Source organism: Eleutherodactylus coqui, chromosome 8 (assembly GCF_035609145.1).
Source record: "Eleutherodactylus coqui strain aEleCoq1 chromosome 8, aEleCoq1.hap1, whole genome shotgun sequence".
NCBI lineage: Eukaryota > Metazoa > Chordata > Amphibia > Anura > Eleutherodactylidae > Eleutherodactylus > Eleutherodactylus coqui.
This window is the reverse complement of record NC_089844.1, coordinates 68,104,662-68,128,928: the sequence shown is the minus strand read 5'-3', so window position 1 is coordinate 68,128,928 and position 24,267 is coordinate 68,104,662. Positions and strand designations below refer to the sequence as shown.

At 45.7% G+C, this 24,267-nt stretch overlaps 1 protein-coding gene across 1 annotated transcript in view; it reads right to left on the bottom strand.

The window, feature by feature from the left end:
- The window catches only part of SESTD1 (SEC14 and spectrin domain containing 1), a 152,063-nt gene that overhangs the window by 114,888 nt on the left and 12,908 nt on the right, over positions 1 to 24,267 (bottom strand). The window contains exon 2 of the mRNA XM_066575769.1: positions 9,207 to 9,287. Within this exon, the coding sequence (XP_066431866.1) occupies positions 9,207 to 9,261 (55 nt within the window). The 5' untranslated portion in view covers positions 9,262 to 9,287. The remainder of the gene's footprint in view (positions 1 to 9,206; positions 9,288 to 24,267) is intronic.

Sequence of the window (24,267 nt, the reverse complement as noted above, 5' to 3'; positions counted from 1 at the left end):
TCGGTCATTGACTACGAGGGACTGACAATACTTTCCTAGGATAACGACCACTTTGTTCTAAAGGGGGTCAGACATAGATGGCATATCCTAGCGCCATGCCACCAAGGTCTATGCTGAGACAACCTAGTAAGACGAGGAGGACCACTTCATACCTCGTATCTAGACAGTTGGTGGGGATTAGCCTTCTGCAACGTTGACAAGTCCCACGTAGGAGCTAGAAGTAAACGGTCCACAGTCTTGACCTCTCAGAACAATTCTTCTCCCAATGTTCCCATGGAGGACGGAGTATCTGGCACATCTACATACAGGGGGACGGCTAGTTGTTTTGCAGAGTGAGATAGGCGATACTTAAACACATTTGTCAGTGTTAGTTGGATTCACGGCTACATGAAGTAATTTAGCAGACAATCTGTCGGAGGCTTTTGTAGCAATACTTGGCTGGATTGTTAATTATGCTGCGTCTAGTGAAGAAAAAAAACATCTCTGCCACTTCATCAACAATCTGCTATTCTCTTCTGCAGAAGTCTCTGGATTTCATTAGCTGAACCACCTGAGACAGAGTACAAAAGCCCGCAGTTACTGCAGACATCAGTGGCAAAATACCAGTTTATACGCCAACAATCTTGGAAGTGGATGGAGGTTTGTCCGTCTGATGGAGAATAAAGTGTTGTGCCTCGTACGGAGAACTCCTCGCCATGTCTTACCGACCAATCCAGTTGCCACAACTGCCCAGACGAATGCCCTTCACGTCATATGCTCAAAGAATATTGCTGTATATATGTATCTATCAAGATTCGATTATGTACAGGGGGTGGACAAAAATATGGAAACACCGTACATAACGCATGGGATTTTACACTATAGCACTGAGCTGCTCTTTTGACCCCTTCCTGGCTGGGAGCTTTCCTGCCAAATGTGTGCTTACTTCACCTCTTGCCCTGCTCTGGGTGGTTTGGGAAGCCAGCTGGTAACAGCAACTGGGTGGCTCAAACCCCTGACCAAGGCTCAACGTCCACAGGCGGGTTTGATTTGCGGAATCTGTGTGTTTAATCAAAATTATTATGGTGTTTTGAACGTCGTGCTAATCGCGTTACAACACTTCCAATGATTTCAATGGGGCCTCACAGACCTGCTTAGAAAACACTGATTTTCAAGTGCTGTTTGCTCTATTTTGGTGCATTTTGGTGCTTTTTAACGCATCTCCTCACCCATCCCAATGATGGGTTGTGTTAAACGCTGTTGAACGCAGTAACCTGTGTTTGAAAATGCCGATAGAAATCGCGGTAACACTCCGACTATTGAAAGCATTCTTACTTTGCAGCACCCTTTCCACACCTGCCCAAAAATGTTGCACATTATTGTATCTATTAAGTACAGTCAGTTACTTAACAATTCTAGCAGACTCTTCCCTGAAAGCCTCAGACCCCCGAGCAGAGAACCTACAGAGACCCCTACAGCCGGCACTTATATCTTCTCTGCTGCAGAGGTCATTAGATATTTTTATTTCTGGAGTCAAAATGAGCGATGTGATGGTACCGATTCCAGAACCACAATGGAGTAGGAAAAACAAGGGCGTACGGTGCCCAACCCATTTACTGCAGTCCCCGACACCGTGCCAGGCTGGTCTATGCTGCCACTCCGGCGAGGGCAGAGAGATCTCAATCTCATTCATTGGAACGAAAGCAAACACATAAATCAACAGGCTTCTGGCGCAGGGGCCGTGTAATTAGCAGGTTCATTTACACAGGTGGGCAGTGATTAAATTACTTTCCAGTCTCATCTGAATACCCAAGGCTGCCGTCACATCTGTGGTGGGGTCACGTCTTCCTGCTCTGTTTGGGAAGCAGGAATGGGGAATCCCCTGGCTGAACGGATCTGACTCACGACAGAACCAAACAGCGCCGAACGGACCCCATTGACTATAATGCGGTCTGTACGATTTCCGCTTAGCTGCCCGGCATCTTACCGGAAGAAGCAGCTCCGCCTAAAGCAGTATTTCTTCCGGTATTTTGTGCTGGGTCTGCGATGGAACCTCAGAACAGAGGCTACAGCGCGGATGTGAACCCGGACTAACATTTCAGTTTGGTAAGCATGGTGAGTATTAATGCAGCACCCTTTCCACCATCAGATTATTACTATAGTAGTACATTACATGGCCACTTTATTAGAGACACCGACGCTTCCACGATTCGGGCTTCCCTGTATAGAAATTAGACCTGTGACCCTGGAATACAGCATAAGAGTTTTCTGTGAATTAGATTCATTCTGAATCTCCATTAGAAAGGAAAATTGCGCGTTCTGAGCAACTTTTAATGAGGCTTGGCCATCGGTGATTGACCAGCCAGGGCCAAGTTTTCATAAACTGCCAACCTTGTGGGACTTTCTTGTGTAGTGGTGTCAAGAGTATTCCGAGAATGGAGTGACTGAAGAAAAACAGCCAGCGAAAGGGGATCCAATGGACATAAACAACTCATAGATGAAAGGGGTCAGGGGAGGATGTCAAGAATTCTGATGAGCAGATGGTGCAAAGTCACGTAAACCGCAACCAAATGTAACACCAATGCACAATGTCCGGATACACAACTCGTGGTTCCTTAGCTGTACAACGGACGATCAGTCGAAGTGCTATTCTTGTCTACGAAAAACAGAAAAGTGAAATTCCTCCAGGCTAAAGATCACAAAAATTGGATCACTGAGCAGTGAAAACCATCACCAGGTCAGATCAATCCAGATTTTTGTTTCTCCATGCTGATGGAAATTCGTCGCAAGCAGCATGAATTGATGAACCCTTCGGCCTCCCTCACACAGGGCGTTTGCAGAAACGCAGCGTTTTGCAACGCTGCGTTTACTGCAGATTCCGCCCCGTTTCAGCAGCGCTGGCATACTTTATGCCAGCGTTTTGGCTGAGTTTTCAGCTCGGCTGAAAACACAGCCAAGAATGCTGAAAAGAAAAAAAAAAGCAATACTCACCTAGCCGCTGCAGTCCGGGTCGCGGCCGCTGCTCTCCTCTCTGCCGCTGATCCGGGCTTCCTCGGCACTAACAAGTCTATTGCCGGAGGCCAGGTTTGAGAACCCCGGCTCCGGCAATAGAGTGCTGTGATTGGGCATCGAGCAAGCGCCGACAACCAATCACAGCCCTTCATTGACTGTCTCAGCCAATCAGCGCCGGCAAGCTCTGATTGGCTGAGACAGTCAATGAAGGGCTGTGATTGGTTGTCGGCGCTTGCTCGATGCCCAATCACAGCACTCTATTGCCGGAGCCGGGGTTCTCAAACCTGGCCTCCGGCAATAGACTTGGGAGTGCCGAGGAAGCCCGGATCAGCGGCAGAGAGCAGCGGCCGCGACCCGGATTGCAGCGGCTAGGTGAGTGTTTACTTTCTTTTTTTCTACCTAGCCTAGCTGGGACTGATTTTCGGGGTAGGGGTTCTATTACAAGCCCTCCCCCCGAAAATCGGCGAGCGGTTAACACTGCCAAAAACGCGGCACCAAGTGTTGCCGCGTTTTCAGCAGTGCTAAAACCGCTGCCCATTCATTTCAATGGGCAACGCAGGGCTGAAAACGCCCCAAAATAGAACTTGCATCGCTGTCAAAGCGCTGCGTTGGGAGGCGCTGCGTTTTCAGCCCTGTGTGAGCAGCCCCATTGAAATGAATGGGAGTGTTGTACAGCGTTTAGCGCTGGGCTGAAAAGGCAGCGCTAAACGCTGTATAAAACGCCCTGTGTAAGGGAGGCCTTCCTGTCAGCTGTTCAGAGCATATCAGCCCCTCCAGCTTCCTGTCCACGTGGGCCAATATTCCCACAACATATTGCTTGCGCTTAGGAAGAGGTCCACCATGCTACTACTCTAATAAAGTGGCCATTCACTGCACGTGCCTCAGTATGAGTAACAGAGTCGCTTGGCCCAATTTGGAGACATCTATTGTTTCAGTGGCCAAGAGAACCAACACCCAAAAGTTCAGGAAAAGGACAAAAAAAAAATAGTTCATGGCAAGTGATTCTATTCTGGGTTGAACAGTCATTTTCGTTGGCCTGCATGTACGTCTTGAGGATCAATACCTCCTACTTGATGTAGATTGTTCCTTATTTACTCGAGTTTATCTGAAACTATGAAAACTTTGATAGGCGGCACCTGCTGCATCCTTACATTTAGGATTACTAACCCAATTTGTCATTGTAAATCCCCCAACAGCTGCCTCATACATTGTAATCACCTTCATTGCTGTACATAACTCCTAGTAAGTGAGCGGCAGCCCAGAAGGTTGGCGTCAGTCGGCGCTCCGTGTCCTGTGACTACACTTATGCTGGAAGCTCTACAAGGTCATAAAGTAAGCTTTGCTCAGAACCAGATCATTTTTTAGCTATTTTAGGTCATTGAGAGATCGGAGGAGTACGAACCTTCTGAAATATTATTTACATGTGAAAAGACTGCAAGACTGAATATTGTCCAGCTACTCCCGATACAGCTTTTAGTCAGGGCTGTGGGGTCAATAAGACAAAAAACGTCCAACTCCGACCATTAACCAGTGCTGCCCACATGAGCAATACTGGCCAATCAGAATAGCATGTAAGGTCTTTGACTACCTGATGCACATTGTGTATTACTATGCATTGGTAGTCCCAGAAGCGGTTCGGGCATCTTTGTCTCTCTGGGCCTAGAGGGTCACTTTAACAGTGATAAGATAGACAGCAAGACGTGGAGGGGTGATGACTTATACTACCCATGGAAGTCTATGCAGAGCGGAAGGGCAAGAAGGAAGCTGTCGCAGAGTAAGATAGAAAAGCAGATAGAATCATACAGATGCTGCTGCAGCTAATAGTGTTTTTACCTTCTCACAGTTCTGGAAGTCACAGCTCCACTGCTCAGTACTGCTGTATAATGTTCGCCATTATTCTGTTATTTATGTATGTGTTACAAACAGGTAACAAGAATCTGCTGTTTTCTCTATATGATTTGTATAGAAGACATTATAGCAGTCTCCACCCAGGAGGACCGAGTCATAGAAGAGGAAACTGGTGAGAAATGCCATACACAAAAGTCATATAATGGCCAGAATTAGTGTTATTCCTCATGGACATACATGATGGCTTACTATGAAAAGTCAGGTAAGCTTGAAAATGTTTACTTTGAAGTTGTTAAATTTCTACCAACTCTGATTCTACCCCAAACTGATTTAACCACATAGCCCTGTCTTAAGGTTCTGTACAGAGCTATAGAGGGGTTCCTGTGTCCATGACCCCCATTTATCGTCCAAAGGGTAAAGCAGTTACAAAGAGGGTTTTTAGGTCTGGCAGACCTAGCACATCCGTGCATTACATGGACAGTGCATTGATTTCGATGAGAAGCGTATAATTCTTCATTTCCCCTGCAGGCAATTAACATCCCCACCAGATTACTCAATGAAAACCCAAAATGAAAATCAGCATTCCTTACAACCTCACACTTCCAAAGCAAGAGAAGTAGAGCACAGAAATCCCAGACGTGACCTAACCTCTCCCCAGTACTAAAAGCAGCACGGAAATTTATAGCTTTGTACTTGGCAGGGTGATCCCATAGAGCCGTACAACAAGACTCATTTCTAAACAAGCTGCCACTTCCCTAAAACTCAAAGGTCCTGCTTTTCATCACTTTTTTTTCCCCAAGTCTATAGAACACATGAGGAACAGTCCACGGCGAAAACCTAAGAGGTCCTAGGAGAGAGGAGGCCTCATAAAATGGTAACGATATAAGAGTAATGATAAACGGATAGATATACAAACGTAAGAATAGAGGGCAGAAGAGCACATTAAAGGGGGATTCCGGAGACTCGGCAAAATTTTCAAAATTTCTTTAAGATTTCCACTGATTGGAATTATTCCAAACATCCGTCTAAATCAACAGACTGGGCTCCGTCACTTTTTTGCGGCACCGCTGCTTTCTGACCAGCTTTAGATGTCCACTTTGTCACTTAAAAAGGCTGCCTGTAAGTGCAAAAACTACATCCCCCACAATGCCCCATTCCCAGTTACTGACGAGTGCGGATTCATAACTGTAGCATCATTCCAGAATGTGAAGGCACTGAGCATGCCCGACCAGTAAGACAGCGGAGCCTACAGGTCATAACCACTGGATACCAATGGAGAACTAAGCAGGCGGACCACAAGTAAAGTTATATCTCTGTAGCTCTGTAAACAAGTTATAAGATATTACAAAGTTACACGTAATCGCCTTATGAATCATATAACCTTCACTTTGAGTTGTCGTAATACCCCTTTAAGAGAAACCGCTGCCTAATCGCAGTGTAGTTTATGCATAATAGGTTTATATTTCAGCAAAACGTGAGACTGGCCTGACGATTTAACGAATCAGAATGGACATTTCACTGCTAAACTGCCTGTATTACTGAAGGACATGCATCGATAGGCGGTCTACCGTAGTAGCGCCCCTCTGCAGTACAGTGCGGTGCTACATGTTCTGGACCAAGACGAACGGCTCAGTTGGATACCATTGAGGGCGGCTCCATGTTGTGTTTCTGGTATACTGTGTGTACTGGACCCTGTCCCCTACATACGTAGGAAGTGGTTTACAGTCTCCATAAGTCTGTCTGACGTCTCCATGTAAGGATTTGCTTTATCTGTATTAGTCATCTGCCTACTATTCTTCTTTTATCTTAATTTTTGCTCATTTTGAGTGACATTTTTGGTGCCTTCGGAACTGATTACCAATTTTCAACAATCTCAAGTTGTAATACATGACCTGTTGGGGGCCCCCGAAGACTGGAGTTGAGAAACACTGATTTAGATGACCTAGTGAGACACCTGGCTTTATCAAAAGAGAAGTTTGAATTGCTTGCCTCCAGATTACAGGAATAGAATTTACTACAAAAATGTACAACTTCATACTTTCGTCACGCCAAATTAGCATTACTGTCTGACAGAAAGTCAATGGAACTCCTTTTGAAGCTGATCAACTATTCAAATCATACGTGGAACCTCTGCAGTGACCTGAAGGTCGTGGCACTCCTGTTGGGTCTACGGTTGGGGTACACAACACACGTGTGATGACAGCAATCATTACAACGTGACGCAGCCGCCATCCAGAGTTGAGCACAGCGTGCTACAAGCATCGCTGGTTGATGCAATGTAAGTGTACCTTCCATCACTTCCCATTAAGCTGGGCCTGATGAAGAACTTTGTCGTGGCTATGGGTCAGAATGGAAATGCTTTCCAGTATCTGAAGGACAGGTTCGGAAAAAGCAAAACCGAATCCAAACTAAAAGCAGGAGTTTTTGTTAATTCTTGAAATTCGCCAATTCATGCGGGATGACACATTCAGATCCGAAATGGAGCGCTTGAACTCACCGCTAGCTGTGCCAAACTTTCTTGGCGAGCATCGGGCTGACGACTACGCTGAACTTGTCAGCCACATGTTAGCAGCGTATCAGCAACTCGCCTGACGAATGTCGCTCAAAATTCATTCTTACATTCTCAACCGGATTATATGGGCGACGTGAGTGATGAACACGGGGAAACATTCCACCAAGATATTGCCGCCACGGAAGAAAGATACATGAAAAAAAATAAATAAAAAAATTAAATAAAAACCACCCTGCAGGCGCCATCGGGGTCTCTACCACTGCTCTGCGGCATTCCTGCAGGCTTCGGTGACATTGTCAGCCTCCAAATTGAATGTCTTTGATTGGTTCATCGAGCGCTGGCTCTGATTGGTTCTCAAGCTGCGGGCTCAGCCAATCAGAGCAATCTCTTGCTGGAGGCGGAGTTTAAAACCCTGTTACCAGCAAGAGATGGTCTGTCGGAGGCTGACAACTTGACCGAAGCCTACAGGAAAGCTGGAAAGCGGCGGCAGGGACCTGGACGGTGCCTGTTAGGTGAGTATTCCTTTTTTTTCAGCTTCCTTGGCCGCGCTTTCAGCTGTGCTGAAAATGCAGCCAAAACGCTGGCAAAATGCATGCCAGCGCTGCTGAAACCGCAGTAAACACAGCAGTGAAAAATGTTGCGTTTTTGCAGACGCCTGTGTGGGGGAGGCCTAAAGCACTTTTGAATGGTGTATGTACATCGCTTAAAGACTCGCTCATCATTCATTTTATGCAGGCATAAAAGTCATCATTGGCTCGCCGGAATACACAGGGGTGGGAGCTGGAACTGTGTAATAGGTGGCGCTGGTAACTGCAAGCAAAGCTCTCACTGAAATCTATAGGACCCCAGCCTGCAATTACAAGCGCAGCTCCCATTGATTTCAATGAGAGTTGTGCTTGCAATTACAAGCGCCAGCCACTACACAGCGTCGGAGCAGTGCTTCCGCTCAAACCCCTGTGCATCCCGGCCGGTGCTGCTTGGATAACCTGTTGTGTTTGAGGGTGGCTTAACTTTCCCATGACCGATGACAAGAGAAAGGAGGATCACGGACGTTGAACTTCAACGCCCGATCCCTTTGTTCCCCAGTAAGTAAGCCGCCACCATCGCTGCCTAGCTGTGCCTTAAGTGCCTAAACACTTGGACGAGCCAAATATCCCTGTGTATGTGGGAGCTGGTGGCAACAGACTGCTCCTCCAACTTGTGTAACCCCGATGGACAAGCATGGTCAGGCTAGATCACAGTGCGACGTAGCATATAATATATTTCTACGTTGTCACATGACATGGTATGTGAACACGCAATGCTCAGTAGCCACGACATGCCAACCATAGCAAGTCCAATGATGTTGGCGCTTTCTGTAATGGAGAGCACGTATTTGGTTTTACTCATAGGGTTCTACTGATATCGCACGCAATGATTTTCTTCCTTTTGGGTGATGATAAAATAGCATAAAAAAGTAGCTAAAGCTTGTATAAAACATGCATGTAATGCGGTATCGCACTGCGCGGTATTGCACTGCACGGTATCGCACTGCGCGGTAATGGTGGAGCGAATGCCTGAAGAAGTCTGCCCATTGAAAATGCAAGTGGAACGGACAGACTTTATCCAAAACGTTTTCAGAAGACTCTGTATGCCAGGAGTCTGGAAACGATCAAGGACCTAGCCTGGTTGTAACACCTGCCCTGGAACAATGCGGAGAAGCAAGTTCAGCCAAAACCACTAACAGATGTAGTAAAACGCCGCTGCAAATCCAACAGCTTCTGGAAATCCTCTTTTTACGGTGAGGCAAGAAAAAACAAGAAGCGGCAGCTCATATTCTGCTATTGTTAGTCAGCGCAGCCGGAGGAGAACCTACCTGAGAGGAAGGCCAACTTCTTCTTCAGTATCGGTAAAATCACAGTGGCGTCCATGTTTCCTCGTTATGGAGCACAAGTCTCTGAAACAAAGAGAAAAGGAGCTTAACGAACCTCATTAAGAAAGACAATCATCATCATCCTCACCTTCTATCCATCCATCCATCCAGAGACAAAGCACTGTGGGGACTTAAGGGGCTAACAGGCGCCTTTCAGTCATCAATAACAACTAGGGCTGGTCGATTTAGCCAAAAACTAAAAACTTCATTTTTTTTCAATCTGTTCTCAATTTTAATCTTGATTTGTTTGTTTTTTGCTAAATCAGCTAAAAATACCAAGATATGCATTTTTAAAAAAAGTAAGGGAAATACACGCACGGCAATTTCTTAAAGCGACGCTACTGTTTCAGGACAAAAGCTTGTCGATGGACTCAAGCGAGGGGGTATATTACCTGCTGTGCCTTAGATACGCTGGTTCGGGATCCTGTTTTTAGTTATCCAAGATGGCCACTGCAATTTTTTAGCTTCCTAATGCACATCCTGCACTGTTCTCCGATTGGCCAGCACTGATCATGTGACCAGTGCTGGCCAATCAGAGAGCAGGGTACACTTCCGTATTAGTCTAACACTACCAATGCATTGTGGGAATTAGATAGTCTGAAGATTGCGTCTGACATCTTACTCCAGTTGAAGAAGGGACCTGCAAGCAGCCAATCACAGGGGCATCAGCAGGTAATACAAATGCCCCCTCCGATCCCAGGACTAAATTTTATTCTGGAACTGGAGGGGTCAATTTTATGTATACTGAATTAAATGGGATAATTCTGATAATCAGTATTTATCAAGGAGTTGCTGTGTATGCGATTCCCTTATGTAATAGAATGGGGTATGAACTGTTTATACACAGAAAGGATGGGGTTCCACTCCCTGCAGTCATCCCAGCCCCCCATGTTGGACGCACATACTCCATCTACTGTCTTCTCCCACCACCATCACAGCCTCCATATACTATCCCCATCACCAGTCATGACAGCCGCGCTCCCCGACATCCCGTTTCTCCAAAAAGTTAGAATTGTGCTTCATCAAAATGACGATTAACTAAATTAAATTAATTGCCCAACCGTGACAATAACTCAAAAAAGTTTACACCAAAATGACAAGTCCTGGGCACTGTGGTTGACTGGCTCCTGGGATTTATCCTACTCTATCCGAACTATAAAGGCAAGGCTCACACACGGCATTTTTCAGATCCCCCCCTCCATAGTGGATTATTATATGGTTGGTGTTGGACAGCGTTACCTGAACTCCATTTTTAAATCAGATCTTCCCAGATTTCCTCAAACATTAGTCAAACAGCCTCTTTTTTGATAAAACACCATTTCCAAAGATACAACCACTAATAGACCTATCCTTAAAATAAAAATACAAAAACACAAATTAAGGCCTCATTGTTCAGCTACAAAGCACAACTGAATGGACCTTTTAAGGCCCATTTAGACGGGACAAACGTCAAGTAAACGATGCCCGACACTCATCCCCACACATACTAGCTCTTGTGCTTCTGCATGGGATCTAGTATCACTGGCTCACAGCAGGGTGGCTGGAGGAGATTTCTCTCCTCTCACTCCCCCGCCCCTCTCCATTGACTTAACATAGTGGCCATTCAGTACTGAACAGCTGCTATTTACAGTGAGTGATCAGCTAATCGCCCATCGTTTGTGCTGCATAAACGATGAGCTGAACGATCATCGTTCAGTGCAAATAGCAGCCGTTCAGTACTGAACGGCTGCTATGTTATGTCACTGCAGAGGGGGGAGGGAGCACAAGGAGAGAAATCTCTTCCAACCTCCACGCACCCCTGCTGACCGCTCTGTGAGCGAGCCAGCGATAACAGCAAGGGAGTGAGTATTAGGCATCATTTGCCCAACATACGTCCCATCTAAATGGACCTTTAATTGCATTGTGCACTTCGCTCGGAGTACTTTTACACGCAGCGAGAAATTGTTCACCCAAGCAAACGACGGCACAGTTCGCTCGGGCGGTCAGTTTAGACACAAAGATAAATAGTTTATTTTCATTTTACCAGGATTGTTCAGTTCTTTGTAGCAGTAAATCAGAAGGACTGAACGATCCGTGTTTAAACTGAACGATTAGCGAACGAGCCAACAATGATTTGCATGCTTGAAATGAACGATAAGCGAACAAATTGTCGTCTATCGTTCAATCGTTGGCTGTGATTACACGGAACGATCGTTCACATTTTTTTGTAGAAGCACCTTCACTCTGTTTTTCTGTACCTTCCATCCGCTATCATGGCGACTACAAACGAGAACAATGCATAAACTAAGCTGAACAGCACTCCAACGCATGACAAGCATGGATGCCTCTTCCATGGGGATAACCCTCATTACCCCCAACCATACAGTCCATCACTAGTAGCATGGCTTGAACAAGGCTGTGCTCAGTTGAAACCTTGCACCGGCTTTCATGGAATAGAGATCCTTTTTTTCGACCCCGCACTCTAGAAGCGGCCTTCTACTACTTCTGATGCTATATATGAAAACCAGCTCATTCCAGGAGCGGGGCCGGGTAACACTCATGAGAAGTAGGGGCACCGGTGGCCAGACCCCACTCAAGACGTTTACGGCATAAACTTCTAAGATCGGGAGTCTCCTTTATTGCTGTCTTCATCAGACATGAACTGAAGGAAGCTCTTGACGTTTGTGTCTTGTACCAATTTACATAAACATGATAAGAAATATTGTTTACTCAAAACTAAGGCCAGAAGTATACCGCCGCCACACCCTGTAGACAAAACAGAGGGTTATCTTTACGCTTTTGAGGACAAGGACAATTTTTGCATTTCTGTTTTCATTTCTTCATCAGAACTTTCAAAACAAAATCATAACTTATTTTTTCTTTCGACACGACTTTCTACAGTGCCAGAAGTTTTACAAATCTCTAAGTGGGTTGAAGTGGAAAGAACGTAATTGCGACTTTTTGGGGGGGTGGTGATTTTTTTATGGTATGTACGGTACAGTACAAAATTGTACATTAAATTTATTCTGTGGGTCAGCACGATTACGGCAATACTGAACACACCGATACCTTTTCCCGTTTTTCAAATTTTTTAAAAAATTGTGTGTATGGGGTTTAATACGATTAAGTCTTGATTAAACTTAGTTTTTTTTTCCCCAAAAGGGAATTGAATTTGCAACTGTCTCATTGCTTGTACAATATACTGCAATACTTCTAATATTGCAGAATATTGTACATTTATTGCCAACCTATTAAACCCACAGTCACGGAATAATAGACTGAAATCCATGGCAAACCTTTACTAGGCCCCAGGATGTCAATGGCAACTAAATGGCACCCCCAATGTTATAATGGGGAGGGGGGATTGGGGGACCGAGGTGGTCATCTGTCCTGTCCAGCCATTTAAATGCCTTAGTAATTATGATCAGAGCATCTAAATGGTTAAATGGCTGGTATCAAGAATGATCGAAGCCCCGTGTCAGCTGTGTTTTTACAAGGTATGCAGCAAGCTATGTTCCGGAGCCCGCTCCATACAAACCCTACACCAATCCACCATAAGGAGTTTCCAACCCCCATAAAAGTTTTTGCATTTATTTATTTTTTAAGTAGCAGCTTACACAGGTATAAAACAACAAAAGGAGTAATCCCCATCTTACCAACCCGTCGCTGCTCCCGTTCCATACCGATGCTTCCCTGGTCAACCAGCGCCGGCAAAGAGAAGTCGAAAAGACGTGACCTCTGCAAACAAATCAATGGCTGCAGTGGTGATGTGTTGACACCATCAAGGTCACCACTGGGGCCAGCGACCGGCCGGTAGACTCAGGCAGCATCATCACGGGAGCATCAGGAAAGGCGAGATGTACTCCTTTTATTTTATAGCATTGTTAGTGGTTTTTAAAAATTTCATGGGGCTGGAAAACTCCTTTAATGCCAGAAGCGGAAAAAAAAGCTATAGGACCAAGAAACACAGAGGGGTAGGAATGATTTAGAAGCAAATGGGTCGAAACTTAATAGCGCTTTTGCCAAAGGAAAAAATTCAGAAAGCTCCTGCTGCCAGTAAATTTCACATTTGTTACGTCCCAAGGACCCGCTGCCTGCCAGCTCCAGAGCTGTCAGCAATAACCCAGCAGAACAAATCATATACAGCTGTCTACATTATATACACTGTACCATGTAGGCTGGGTGAGGCTATGCTAAGACGAGGGAACTGCATAAGTAACAATTCCAGAGCTGTAGTAAGGTTCTCATCGCATGGTTGACTTGTAAATCCATCAGCCATAGACCTCATACTACAAGCTTCTGTCAAATAACCGGTAATCTGCTAGAGAGACACCAGGCTCCGGTGCGGGATTGGCCAAGCGTTTATGTGTCTTGAAGGTAGAGAGGTGGGAAAGTCCATAACGGACAGCACTGGCAGCAGCTTATCTCCCATGAGCAAAAAGTTCAGACAGTTGAATTGTAAATGCCCTCCAGCCCTTACCCTCCCATTGACATCAGCTGTCGGGGGGGAGTATAGGGTATCCACGATACAAACTAGGTGATCGGCAGACCTGCTGCAATCATCAGGTTTGGCCAATAAATATTTAACCCTTTCCAATCCACTGTCTGACCTCTGAAGACATTATAATTTAAGGCTGTACAGCTCTGATGTTGGAAGCCGTCCGTCGGGGTTCTCTTACTCTATATTGCCAGCCTCTCTGCTGTCAAAGCCTATCCAACGTGTCACCTCATGCAGTACTGGCTTTAGCCAGCAGATAGTTTCATTGTATAACGGTAGAAAAAGAGTAAACCCCCTAGGAAAACCAGTATACAAATTGGATTGGAAAGGGTTAAGGGTAGAGATGAGCGAGTATACTCGCTAAGGGCAATTGCTCAAGCGAGCATTGCCCTTAGCGAGTACCTGACCGCTCGAGACAAAAGGTTCGGGTGCCGGCGCGGGGGAGCAGTGAGTAGCGGCAGTCAGCAGGGGGGAGCGGGGGGGGAGAGAAGGAGAGCAAGATCTCCCCTCCGTTCCTCCCCGCTCTCCCCCTCAGCTCCCTGCCCGCCGCCGGCACCCGAATCTTTTGTCTTGAGCAGGCAGGTACTCGCTAAGGGCAATGCTCGCTTGAGCAATTGCCCTTAGCCAGTATACTCGCTCATCACTAGTTAAGGGCTCTTTTATACAGAATGATGATTATTCAGATTCTCGATGGATTGCGGGAATCTGAATAATCACTCAGTGCCAGTGACTAAACGACAAACCATAAGCAAATGAATTACCGTTCATCGTCTAGTTTCCGCAGGCATAAAAACCATATGACGATCGGCCTTTGTAAGCAGGCAGTCATTCATCTATGAACAGCTGCCTGTTTACAAAGCCCTTTCTGCTACAAGAATCGCCCGTTATTACCTACAGGTGCATGAAAAAAACTGCATCATACTCGCATGCCAAGCGACTTGCATGTAAGTGTGATGCCTCATTTCTATTTCAGCTATTGGAACAACGTGTGATTTTTTTTCCCGTGCGTGAAAACCGCATGTACAGCGATGCGAAGACAAGAAGCTTGAAGAGCGCAGGTTTAACTAGCGCAATCTAGTTCCGATCTTCTCTGAACTATATCGCACTCCCCCGCGAACACACAACCCAATGTCTATTAAAACAAATTAGGACTTGTCATACATGGCAGACCTGTGTGAACAGAGCCTGTAAAATAGCACACAGAGTTGGCACGCCCCAGTCTACTTCTATAAAGGATCTGTCTGTTGTCATGTATAGACATACAATGGATGCTCTGATCATAATTACCACGACTTCATCACCCCTGCCCCCCGTAAAATTTGTACAGATCCGGATATAAAAACATATGAAATCTTAAGCTGCGCTAAAAGGAAAAATAAGCGCTATATTTATGAAGATTTGTTGTGAAGCTCCGCACATGGCCGAGCTATGACAGGCTGCAGAGCCAGCGTATAATCCGCTAAGTGCCATATCCCAGAAGTAGTCCCCATGGTGTATATGTGCCACAATGTATTTCTCGACTATCTTCGCACCCAATAACAATATGCGGGTGAGATTTCTTCAGGCCCCGTATATCCTTCTCTCTCGGGCACTCTGGCCAGAACAGGACAGAAGAGTCGGCATGATCCTGTTGCACTTTGGGCAAGATCTTAGATCCTTGATGGGAAGCTACAGCGCTTTTACTTCCCAATAAAAGGCCACAACGCCTACAAAGTTTATACAGGCATTTACTTTAATTGGAACTTAAGCAGAGCAGCCAAAAGCCTTTTGAGGAAACGAGCCGCACACATTCCATCAGCCAGTAGCCAAGGACAGGCCGCTCAGACGGAAAGTGCAGCCTTCATCACTACTGGAGGTCTTGAAGGTCCGTTCACATCAGTGTCAGACTTCTGCCCGGAGCAACCGGTGCAAATATACGCTAATATACGAGGCGTAACAATGCTGCATGCAGCGCTATGTCGTCCTGTGAAGTGCCAGAGGGCGTAGCAAAAGCCATACTGGCGCCATTAAAGCCAACAGGGTCTGTTCGGCAATGTTGAGTTCTTTCTTAGGATGGATCGGTTCGGGTCAGGAATTCGGTTTTCCCGGGGAAAAAAGGAAATGGAATCCCTAGTGCAGATGTGAACAAGCTCTAATCTAAATAGGTCAAGGGATCTTAGGCGAGCCCTGTGGCTCTGGGTCCGTCACATCACGTTCATTAGTCACCTGCAGCTCAGTCCCACCCAATGAGTGGAAGGTGCAATACCAGGCACAGCAGCTAGGCGATGTACAGCGCTGTCCTGGTATACAAAAGAAGAGGTCACAGGGCACTATGGTCTCTTCGAATAGCTATAAGGCAGGGGTGCCAGGAGTTGGACCCCAACCGATCGACTGTTGAGGACCTTTCCCAAGGATAGATTGTCAATAGTTCAGTCCTGGAAAACCGCTAAATACATTAGAAGCAGCGTTTGGGTAACACTTGTGATATATAGTTAACTGCCGGGCTTTACTAGAATTGCGACTTGTAAGAATGGCAGGTCCAGTAATTGGTGGTAAACCACAGGTGCTACCCAGGCTGGTAACACTCATGTAATGGCATTCTTAGGGCATGTTCACACAGGGCGGACACAGACATTCTGCAGCAGACCCACAGCTGGACGTTTGCATCAAGACCAGATGCATTTGGTGCAGATTTTGACACAGTTTTTGAGGGCTCATTGTCCACAGAAGGTTCGGATTCTGCATGCGGAATCCCGCATGGAATCCAGGCCCGTGACTGCAGCGGGACACCCTGGTAACCTGTGCGTGCAAGCGGCGGAGTCCATACGGACCCTACGGTTATCTGTACTGTGGATGGGCCGCACAGCTCGCCGACGGACATGCGCAGTACAGATTTTATTTTTAATCTCCTGCTTTTCCCACGGTCCACATGGAAAATCGTGGTAAATTCGCCCCGAGTAGGTTCATTCTAAAACTATCCTGCCACTGTTCATGTGGATTTAGCCAATGGGAAAAATTCGTATGTGGAATTCCAACCCATTTCCGTGCAGATCGCAGTAAGTGACACGGCCCTTCGCGTGGATCCACGCTGAATAGCATTGGAATTCGGCATAAGCATTTCGCCCATTGATCAAGTTAAATCCGCTTGTGGATCCACAGCAGTAAAGCTGCGGCACAGCCACGGATAACAGTAATGCATGTCATTCATTTACTAAAGTGGATCCAGTAACCTACAGTTATTTGTCCTTAAAATAGCAAAAATAGCTGAATTTCAGGAAGAATACAAAATATATTAACGCGAAGAACTGTGTTAGTGGACTCCTGTCCCCGAGGCGGAGTGCGCTAGCCATGCTTGCAGAACAGCACAGCGATGGCGCCCAAGAGCGTGGCTCTGCATGTGGAGGGCCGACTAGAAATGGTAATCTCATCGACAGTAATATCATTATACAGATAACACAGGGTCAATACCTGATGGTCACAGCTCACCTCCTCCCCTTCCCTGCATAGTGACCTCCATAAATATCACAGAGCATACCCACAACATTCCACTACAAAAAATATATATCTCCAGTCTGTTTCTGTGGTCCACGAGGCTGCTGTACAGATGAGGAAGTCACAGCCAATTGTTAGGCTTAGCAACCAGAGCAAAAACTACAAAACAGTAGATTTTTTTTTTTAAATACACAGGGACATGGAAAATAGTCTCCAAAAATGAAATTAAAAAAACATGTTTAACTACTTCCCCCTGCAGCACTCTGTTTTTTCCGCTTTCATTCCCCCCCCACCCCCCCACCCCCAACGTAAAAGAAATCATTACTTTTAATTTGGGCTTTTAATTAAATTTAAACGAGGGCTTGTTTTTTGCAAAAAAAGTTTTATTTTTTGGTACCATTTATGGAACCACTCCTGTGACATTTTTTCCCCATTTATTAGGCTCCCCAGTATATATATATCCACATCAGCTAGCATCACCTTGGTTAGTTATTCCTTTCTAGCTCCAATTTCCTGGACTCCTTCTCCTAAAGTGGGTCATGTGATCTCACATTCTGCCCAGGTGAGAATTACCTGGGCTTATGCTCCTTTCAGTCAGCATAAGGAACATTCCACGCAGGCCGGAATTAGGAAGCAGGACTCACCACGAACCGTGGTAAATTCTACAACAAAATCCACAGGGTGTCTGCAAATTCTGATGCAGAATTGAAAATGGCTTAAAATCTGCCTGCAATTCTGCATCAAAATCCGCAGTTAGAACTGCAGATTGTGGCGAGGAATTGTGCAGCTGCAGATTTGGATGGGTCCCAATTCTCGCCTGTGTAACGTTTCCCAATTCCTGTGTGATGGACCCTACCACACAAACTAATATCTGTTACTGCTGATTAGAAGCTACTGTCACACAGTTATAACGAAGGAGATGATAGTTCAGCCTACTAACTATATAATTATAGTCTGTAGATTATTTAGGTGAATAAAGAGTAATGACAATCACATTGTCCTCCCTGCAGGCAGAGAAGGTACATAACGCATACATATATAATGCATATTGATATATAATGTATTGGAAAACTTTTAAAAAGTGGGGTGAAAAGGGAAAAAGAACATTTCAAATTTTAGGGGGCATTCATTGTTTTTAGAGTAAAATGGAAACATCTACTATATTCTGTGGGTCAGTATGATTACGGCAATCCCAAATTTATATAGTTGCTTTATGCTGTACTACTTAAGGGGGGGGAGGCACGACGACTTTTTTTTTTATATTGCTTTTTGTCGCCATCTTTTATTTTTCCATTGATGGAGATGTGTGAGGGTTTGTTCCCTTAGAATAGCTCATCAATATCAAATCAGTGGGGGTTCAACTCCCACTGCCCCTGATAAAATCATCCATTTGATTAGGCAGTTGTGCTTAGCAAGTGACCCTTCATCAGTCAAATGGCCTTGCTGCAGCTCAATCCCACTCAAGTAAATAGAATTGAGTTGCAATACTGTAAACAGCCACTACACAATGTACTGTGCTGTGCATGATATACAATGAAGAGAATGCAGCTTTTGCCCCCCTCCCCCCACCACTTCACACAGCTATTTAGCAGAGGTGCCTTGAGCCAGATCCCACCAATCTAACACTGATGACCTACCCCAAGAATGGGTCCTTAATAATTGAAGGGATTGTCTAGTTGTAAACTATTGATGGCCTATTCTTGGGACAGGCCATCAATAGTAGTTCGGAGGGGGCTTGCTACCTGGGACCACCTTTAATCAGCTGATTGCCAGGTCGGTGTGCTCATGCACGAACCCGGGAAAACTTAACGCTCATGTTAAAAATAAACGATTTATTTTGGTCACCAGCACAGTTTTTTGGTGAAGACCTTCCATAAAGTTATGAAACAGTAAGAAAAAAAAACTTAAATTACAGTGGAGCAAAGAATAGAATTCCAAATATATAACACGAAAAAGTTTAAAACCGTCAACAGGTGATTTCATATTTTTAGTCTTTCATAAAAAGTGACCACAAACTACAACTAAATATAAAAGTGACTACGCCAACATAAACAAGACCTCATCGACTGCTAACCAAGGAATAATAGTGCATCTCGTCTTGGCCTCCCATTTATGCCAGAGGCACCAAGATGAACCGAGCTGCAGGATCCCAGCAGATATCAGCGGGTTTAAAGGGTTTACCCGTAACTTTACAAAACTTACTACAGATAGTTCATTAGTGGGAATACCCTGCGGCTGTGTCACATGTCCGCGTCAGGAATAACCTCTTAAAGGGCCAGTCTGGTGACATTTTTATTCTTTTATTATGTAACTTTTCCCGCAGTCAAAATACCAAGAACCACCTGTCCGTGAGTGACTGTGTGAGTTACATGTGATGATGTAACAGTCATGCGATCAGTCAATGGGCCCCTGATCATATGACAGTGACGTCATCACAGATCCTTCATCCCTGTGCACTAAATAAGGGATTTCATGTGATCAGTCACTGGGGGCTCCATACGACTGCTGTCCGGCTCTGCTGGTTAAGCACCTGTGATCACGTCATAGTCATGTGTTCAGGGCGAAACAGAGAGCCCCAGTGACTCATATGACAGTGACATCATCACAGGTCCTGAAAACACATGTCTGCTGTCTGGCTCTGCTGGTTTAGCACCTGCAATGGAGTCCTCGTCAAGTAATCAGAGGCGGAGCTCAGAGCCACAGCGACTGATCACATGACAGTGACATCCTCACAGGTCCTGAAAACACGTCTGCTGTCTGCATATATTTATATTCCACAACACTTCTGCTCGATTCAACCCAAACAACCAATCACTGTGAATCAGCCAACCCAAACAACCAATCACTGTGACTCAGCCAACCCAAACAACCAATCACTGTGAATCAGCCAACCCAAACAACCAATCACTGTGAATCAGCCAACCCAAACAACCAATCACTGTGAATCAGCCAACCCAAACAACCAATCACTGTGAATCAGCCAACCCAAACAACCAATCACTGTGAATCAGCCAACCCAAACAACCAATCAGCAGAAGTGTTGTGGAATATAGATATATGCCTGCTGTCCGGCTCTGCTGGTTTAGGACCTGTGATGGAGTCATCGTCATGTGATCAGAGACGGAGCTCAGAGCCACAGTGACTGATCACATGACCATGATATCACCAAAGGTCCTGAAACCACGCCTGCTGTCCGGATCTGCTGTTTTAGGACCTGTGATGGAGTCCTCGTCATGTGATCAGAGGTGGCGCTCAGAGCCACAGCGACTGATCACATGACAGTGACATCATCACAGGTCCTGTAAGCGCACGGCTGCTGTCCTGCTCCGCTAGTTTAGCACCTGTGACCAACTCCAATCCCTTTCACTATATTATATTACCCCATTGCGCCACCAGAAACACTGGTACTATAATTTCCTAATAATTACTAGTTTATACAAGTTCACTAATATTACCTTGTCCCTCTCTTCAGTTGGGACATGTGATCTAATGGTCACCCCCTGGGAATTACTTGCCCCTATGCGAGTCCAGCAAAGAACAATCTCAGACCTCTTGTACAATGAAATTATATGGACTGTATCACAGAGGTTCTTCACAGGTGGGACAAAAACTGCTATCACAGTTACTGATGACCATAGGCTCCTGTCATACAGGCAGGCCAATTTCACATGGGTGAGTGCGATATTAAACCATTATATCGCGTCCGCCAATGTGCGATTTCCCCATGGATGTGAGGAGTTTTTGACAGCACTTCAGGCATGTAGCGATCGAGAAGGTGAAGCGCTGATTGAGAAGCCAGCGATCCAGTTGGGTGTCCTCTGCCTGTCTAAATGCGCCAGCGACCTTAACGGTGACGTCAGCGCTTGCGCAGCTGTTGAGATGACAGTCGTCCCATCTAAATAAGGCTTTAAGGTTTGCAAAGCGAAACAATAAAATGATTATTAGATCCCGTGCGCCGCGCGGCTCTTCATCTATTACTTTGTCTTCCGGGATTCCTTTTATGCCGGCATCAGTGGAATCCAACATCAGAGCAGAAAAACATAAAATAGCCTTTCTTATTAGTGGTAAAACATAATAAAGTACATAATCTACATGACAGAGGCCGCGCGTTCCTCTCGGCACTAGGCACCTCCGCACATGGCAAACTCTACTCCGCCACTAATGATTACATGGGCCACTTCCATTTTATCTTTGTTCTCAATGCAAAGTACTGAAGTATAAAATGTATCACTGTGAACCGGACGCCGTCTGATTACATGCCGATGCTTTGTAAGGCGTAAAAGGTACGGTTAGCGATCTGCCCTTCTTTATAGCCCTTTTAGCCAACTTCACAAGATAAATCCCTTTAAGAGACAGCTTTATTTTTATTGGATTTGTTTCAACTTTCCCCCTTTAAAGTAATTAATACAATTTTAAATACCCTTTTAGAAGATTCTGATTTGCTAGAAAGGAGCCCACCATTCAGGACCCTCAGGTATCAGCCAGAGAGAAGAGCAGCCACAAAGACCAACTCTCGCTCTTGAAAACTTCACACATCCGGGAAGTACTTTGACAGGCCGTTGAAAAATGGCGCTGCGTTTCATTTCCACTGTGATGGCGCTGCAGGAAAATGAAAGGAATTATTGCCTATCCACAGGATAACTATTTGTTTGGTGGGGTCAGAGTGCTGGACCCCGCCCATCAAAAGTACAGGGGTTTTGAAAGTCCCCAATGTGAACTACTACTCCAATGGGACTGCTGGGGACAGCCTAGCGATTGTAGCTTTCTTAGGCAGGCCTTCTGGAAAAAGCAGAGTGGTAGTGCCCACCCATGATCGCCACTCCATTCATTCGGGCAGCTTTAGGGCACTCCTGGTGTTTGTTTTGACAGCGGCCATCAGAGGAAGTCAGGCGACCACTACAGATTCACCTGCCATTCTCATGGCATCGGCACTCACATCCTGAGCGCCATGATGCCAGGAGTTTGGGAACACGACACTGCAGTCCTACTAAAGGGAAGATGTCACGTAACTGGACAACACCATTAAATTACGCTAGGTGGGGTCGAACGGACTTTCAAGTCTACAAACGTGTGCCCCGTTGACTAAAAACTTTAGAACACTGTTGTAAACAGTCATTTACTTTACAGACTGACTGAAACCCAGAGTAACAACCAAAGATCTGCATTACCTCCCGAAGGCGACGAACGTATCAATACAGACATCACTGACCAGTTAACGGCCCAGCAATAAAGACTTCCACAGACATCACTCTAACGCCAATTTTCTAGACATATTGGGGCATATGTATTAAACCCCTCATGCCTAAATTCTGTCGCCAAACAAATTGCAATTTTGACATAAGTACCAAAATTGCTACTTTGAGAGTTTATTCCGGGTCCTGCTATGGTTTATGTTGGCAGGGCCTGGCGTTTGAGGGCATGGCCAACCAAAGCCTGGCGGATTTACTAGAAATTTACACCAGAAACTCGACTACAACCTATGCCAGCTTATAGCGGGCGCATATAAGATAAATACCTCCTCAATCACCCTCCGACTCAATCAGGCAGGTCCTATATCGTAAATGTAGGACCTGCCAGGCTGAACATCAGCAACCAGGTATTTATATTATATTCTGACGTCTGGAGACTCTCGGCGGACGCCTCTTCCTGCGCCGACTCCAGCAATTGTGCTGCCGGTAATAATGATCATAGCTGCGTAGATTTCAATCTGCCACGCGAAGGTGCTGCAAGATGCGACAAATGTATTAAGAGGCTCGCACCCCATTTTGGACAAAACACCAACTTGCATCTGCAGGGACATCGCACCTTCCTGACCGCCATATCGGGCAGAGTTTCACGGTCCGTGTGAAATTAGCCTTAGACTGGCATATGAAATGTGCAAGTAGAGATCTGGAAAACCACAAGGATTTGATATAGAAACTTTAAAGAGGTATTCCCAAAACTGACTTATGACCTACCCACAGGATGGATGATTGGTGGGGGTTCTCATTGCCGAGACCCCCACAAATCCAAAACATGGAAGGCCATGTCCCCTTCTTATTCTCAATGAGAAGATTGAGCGGACCGGTTGAGCATGCATGGTGCGGCTCCATTCATCTTTATCGGGACTACCGGAGCGCTTGTACTACGCCATTTTCGTCAGCCCCATTAAAGATGAAGAGAGCGGCAGCCGCACATTGTTGACCGACACTTCATTCAATCTCCACATCCCTGCAGATGGTGCAGTGAGGAGAGGGGTACACGGGACCCCTGTTCTATGGATCGCTCGGCATCTAAGTGGTGAGACCTCCAATCCATCAGACTTATCACCTATCCACAGGAAACACTTTTAAGGCTACGACAACATGGCGACTTTTTGCACATGTTCGCACTTTTCACAATTACCATAAAGCCCTGAATGATTGGGATCACATCCCGGCTCTAAGGCTCCCTGGGAAGGAAGTGTCTGACGTGACTTACTAGCATCACAACAATTCTTACATTGATGCTTGCGTTTTTTCCCCATCTATTTCCGTTAATGCACACAGATGAATTTAAAGTTGCGCCAAATATTCTCAGGTGCAACTTGCCTCAGACAGCACACAGACACGGGGTGTGATGTACGGGACCCCATAGATGTGTGAGAATTGGACAAGAATAGTACACGCTGCGTTGCTTTTTTAATCTGACTATTTGTCAGATTCCCAAACCAAAAATCGGACAGAAATATTGTCCGTGTACATCTACCCTCAGGCCGGGCGCACACGACCGTAGCGTTATACCACAGTCTGTATTTGATTTGCCACTATGTACCGCATATTATATGTCCATACATCGCGTGTGTAATACGCAATTCAAATGCGTTCATGAAGTCCCGCCTCAGAGGAACAATAAGGGGTTCTGGGGGGGGGGGGGTCTCACACAAACAGATTTAATTACAGAATCCACAAACACCGTCCACTTGGAAGATCCGTAGTAAGACGCGGGCATTGAAAGGTACAAACTGCATATTCCGCAAAACAGAAGAAAAATCGCAGCATGCTCTATTTTAGTGCGGATTCCACGTGGGAGGCCTCA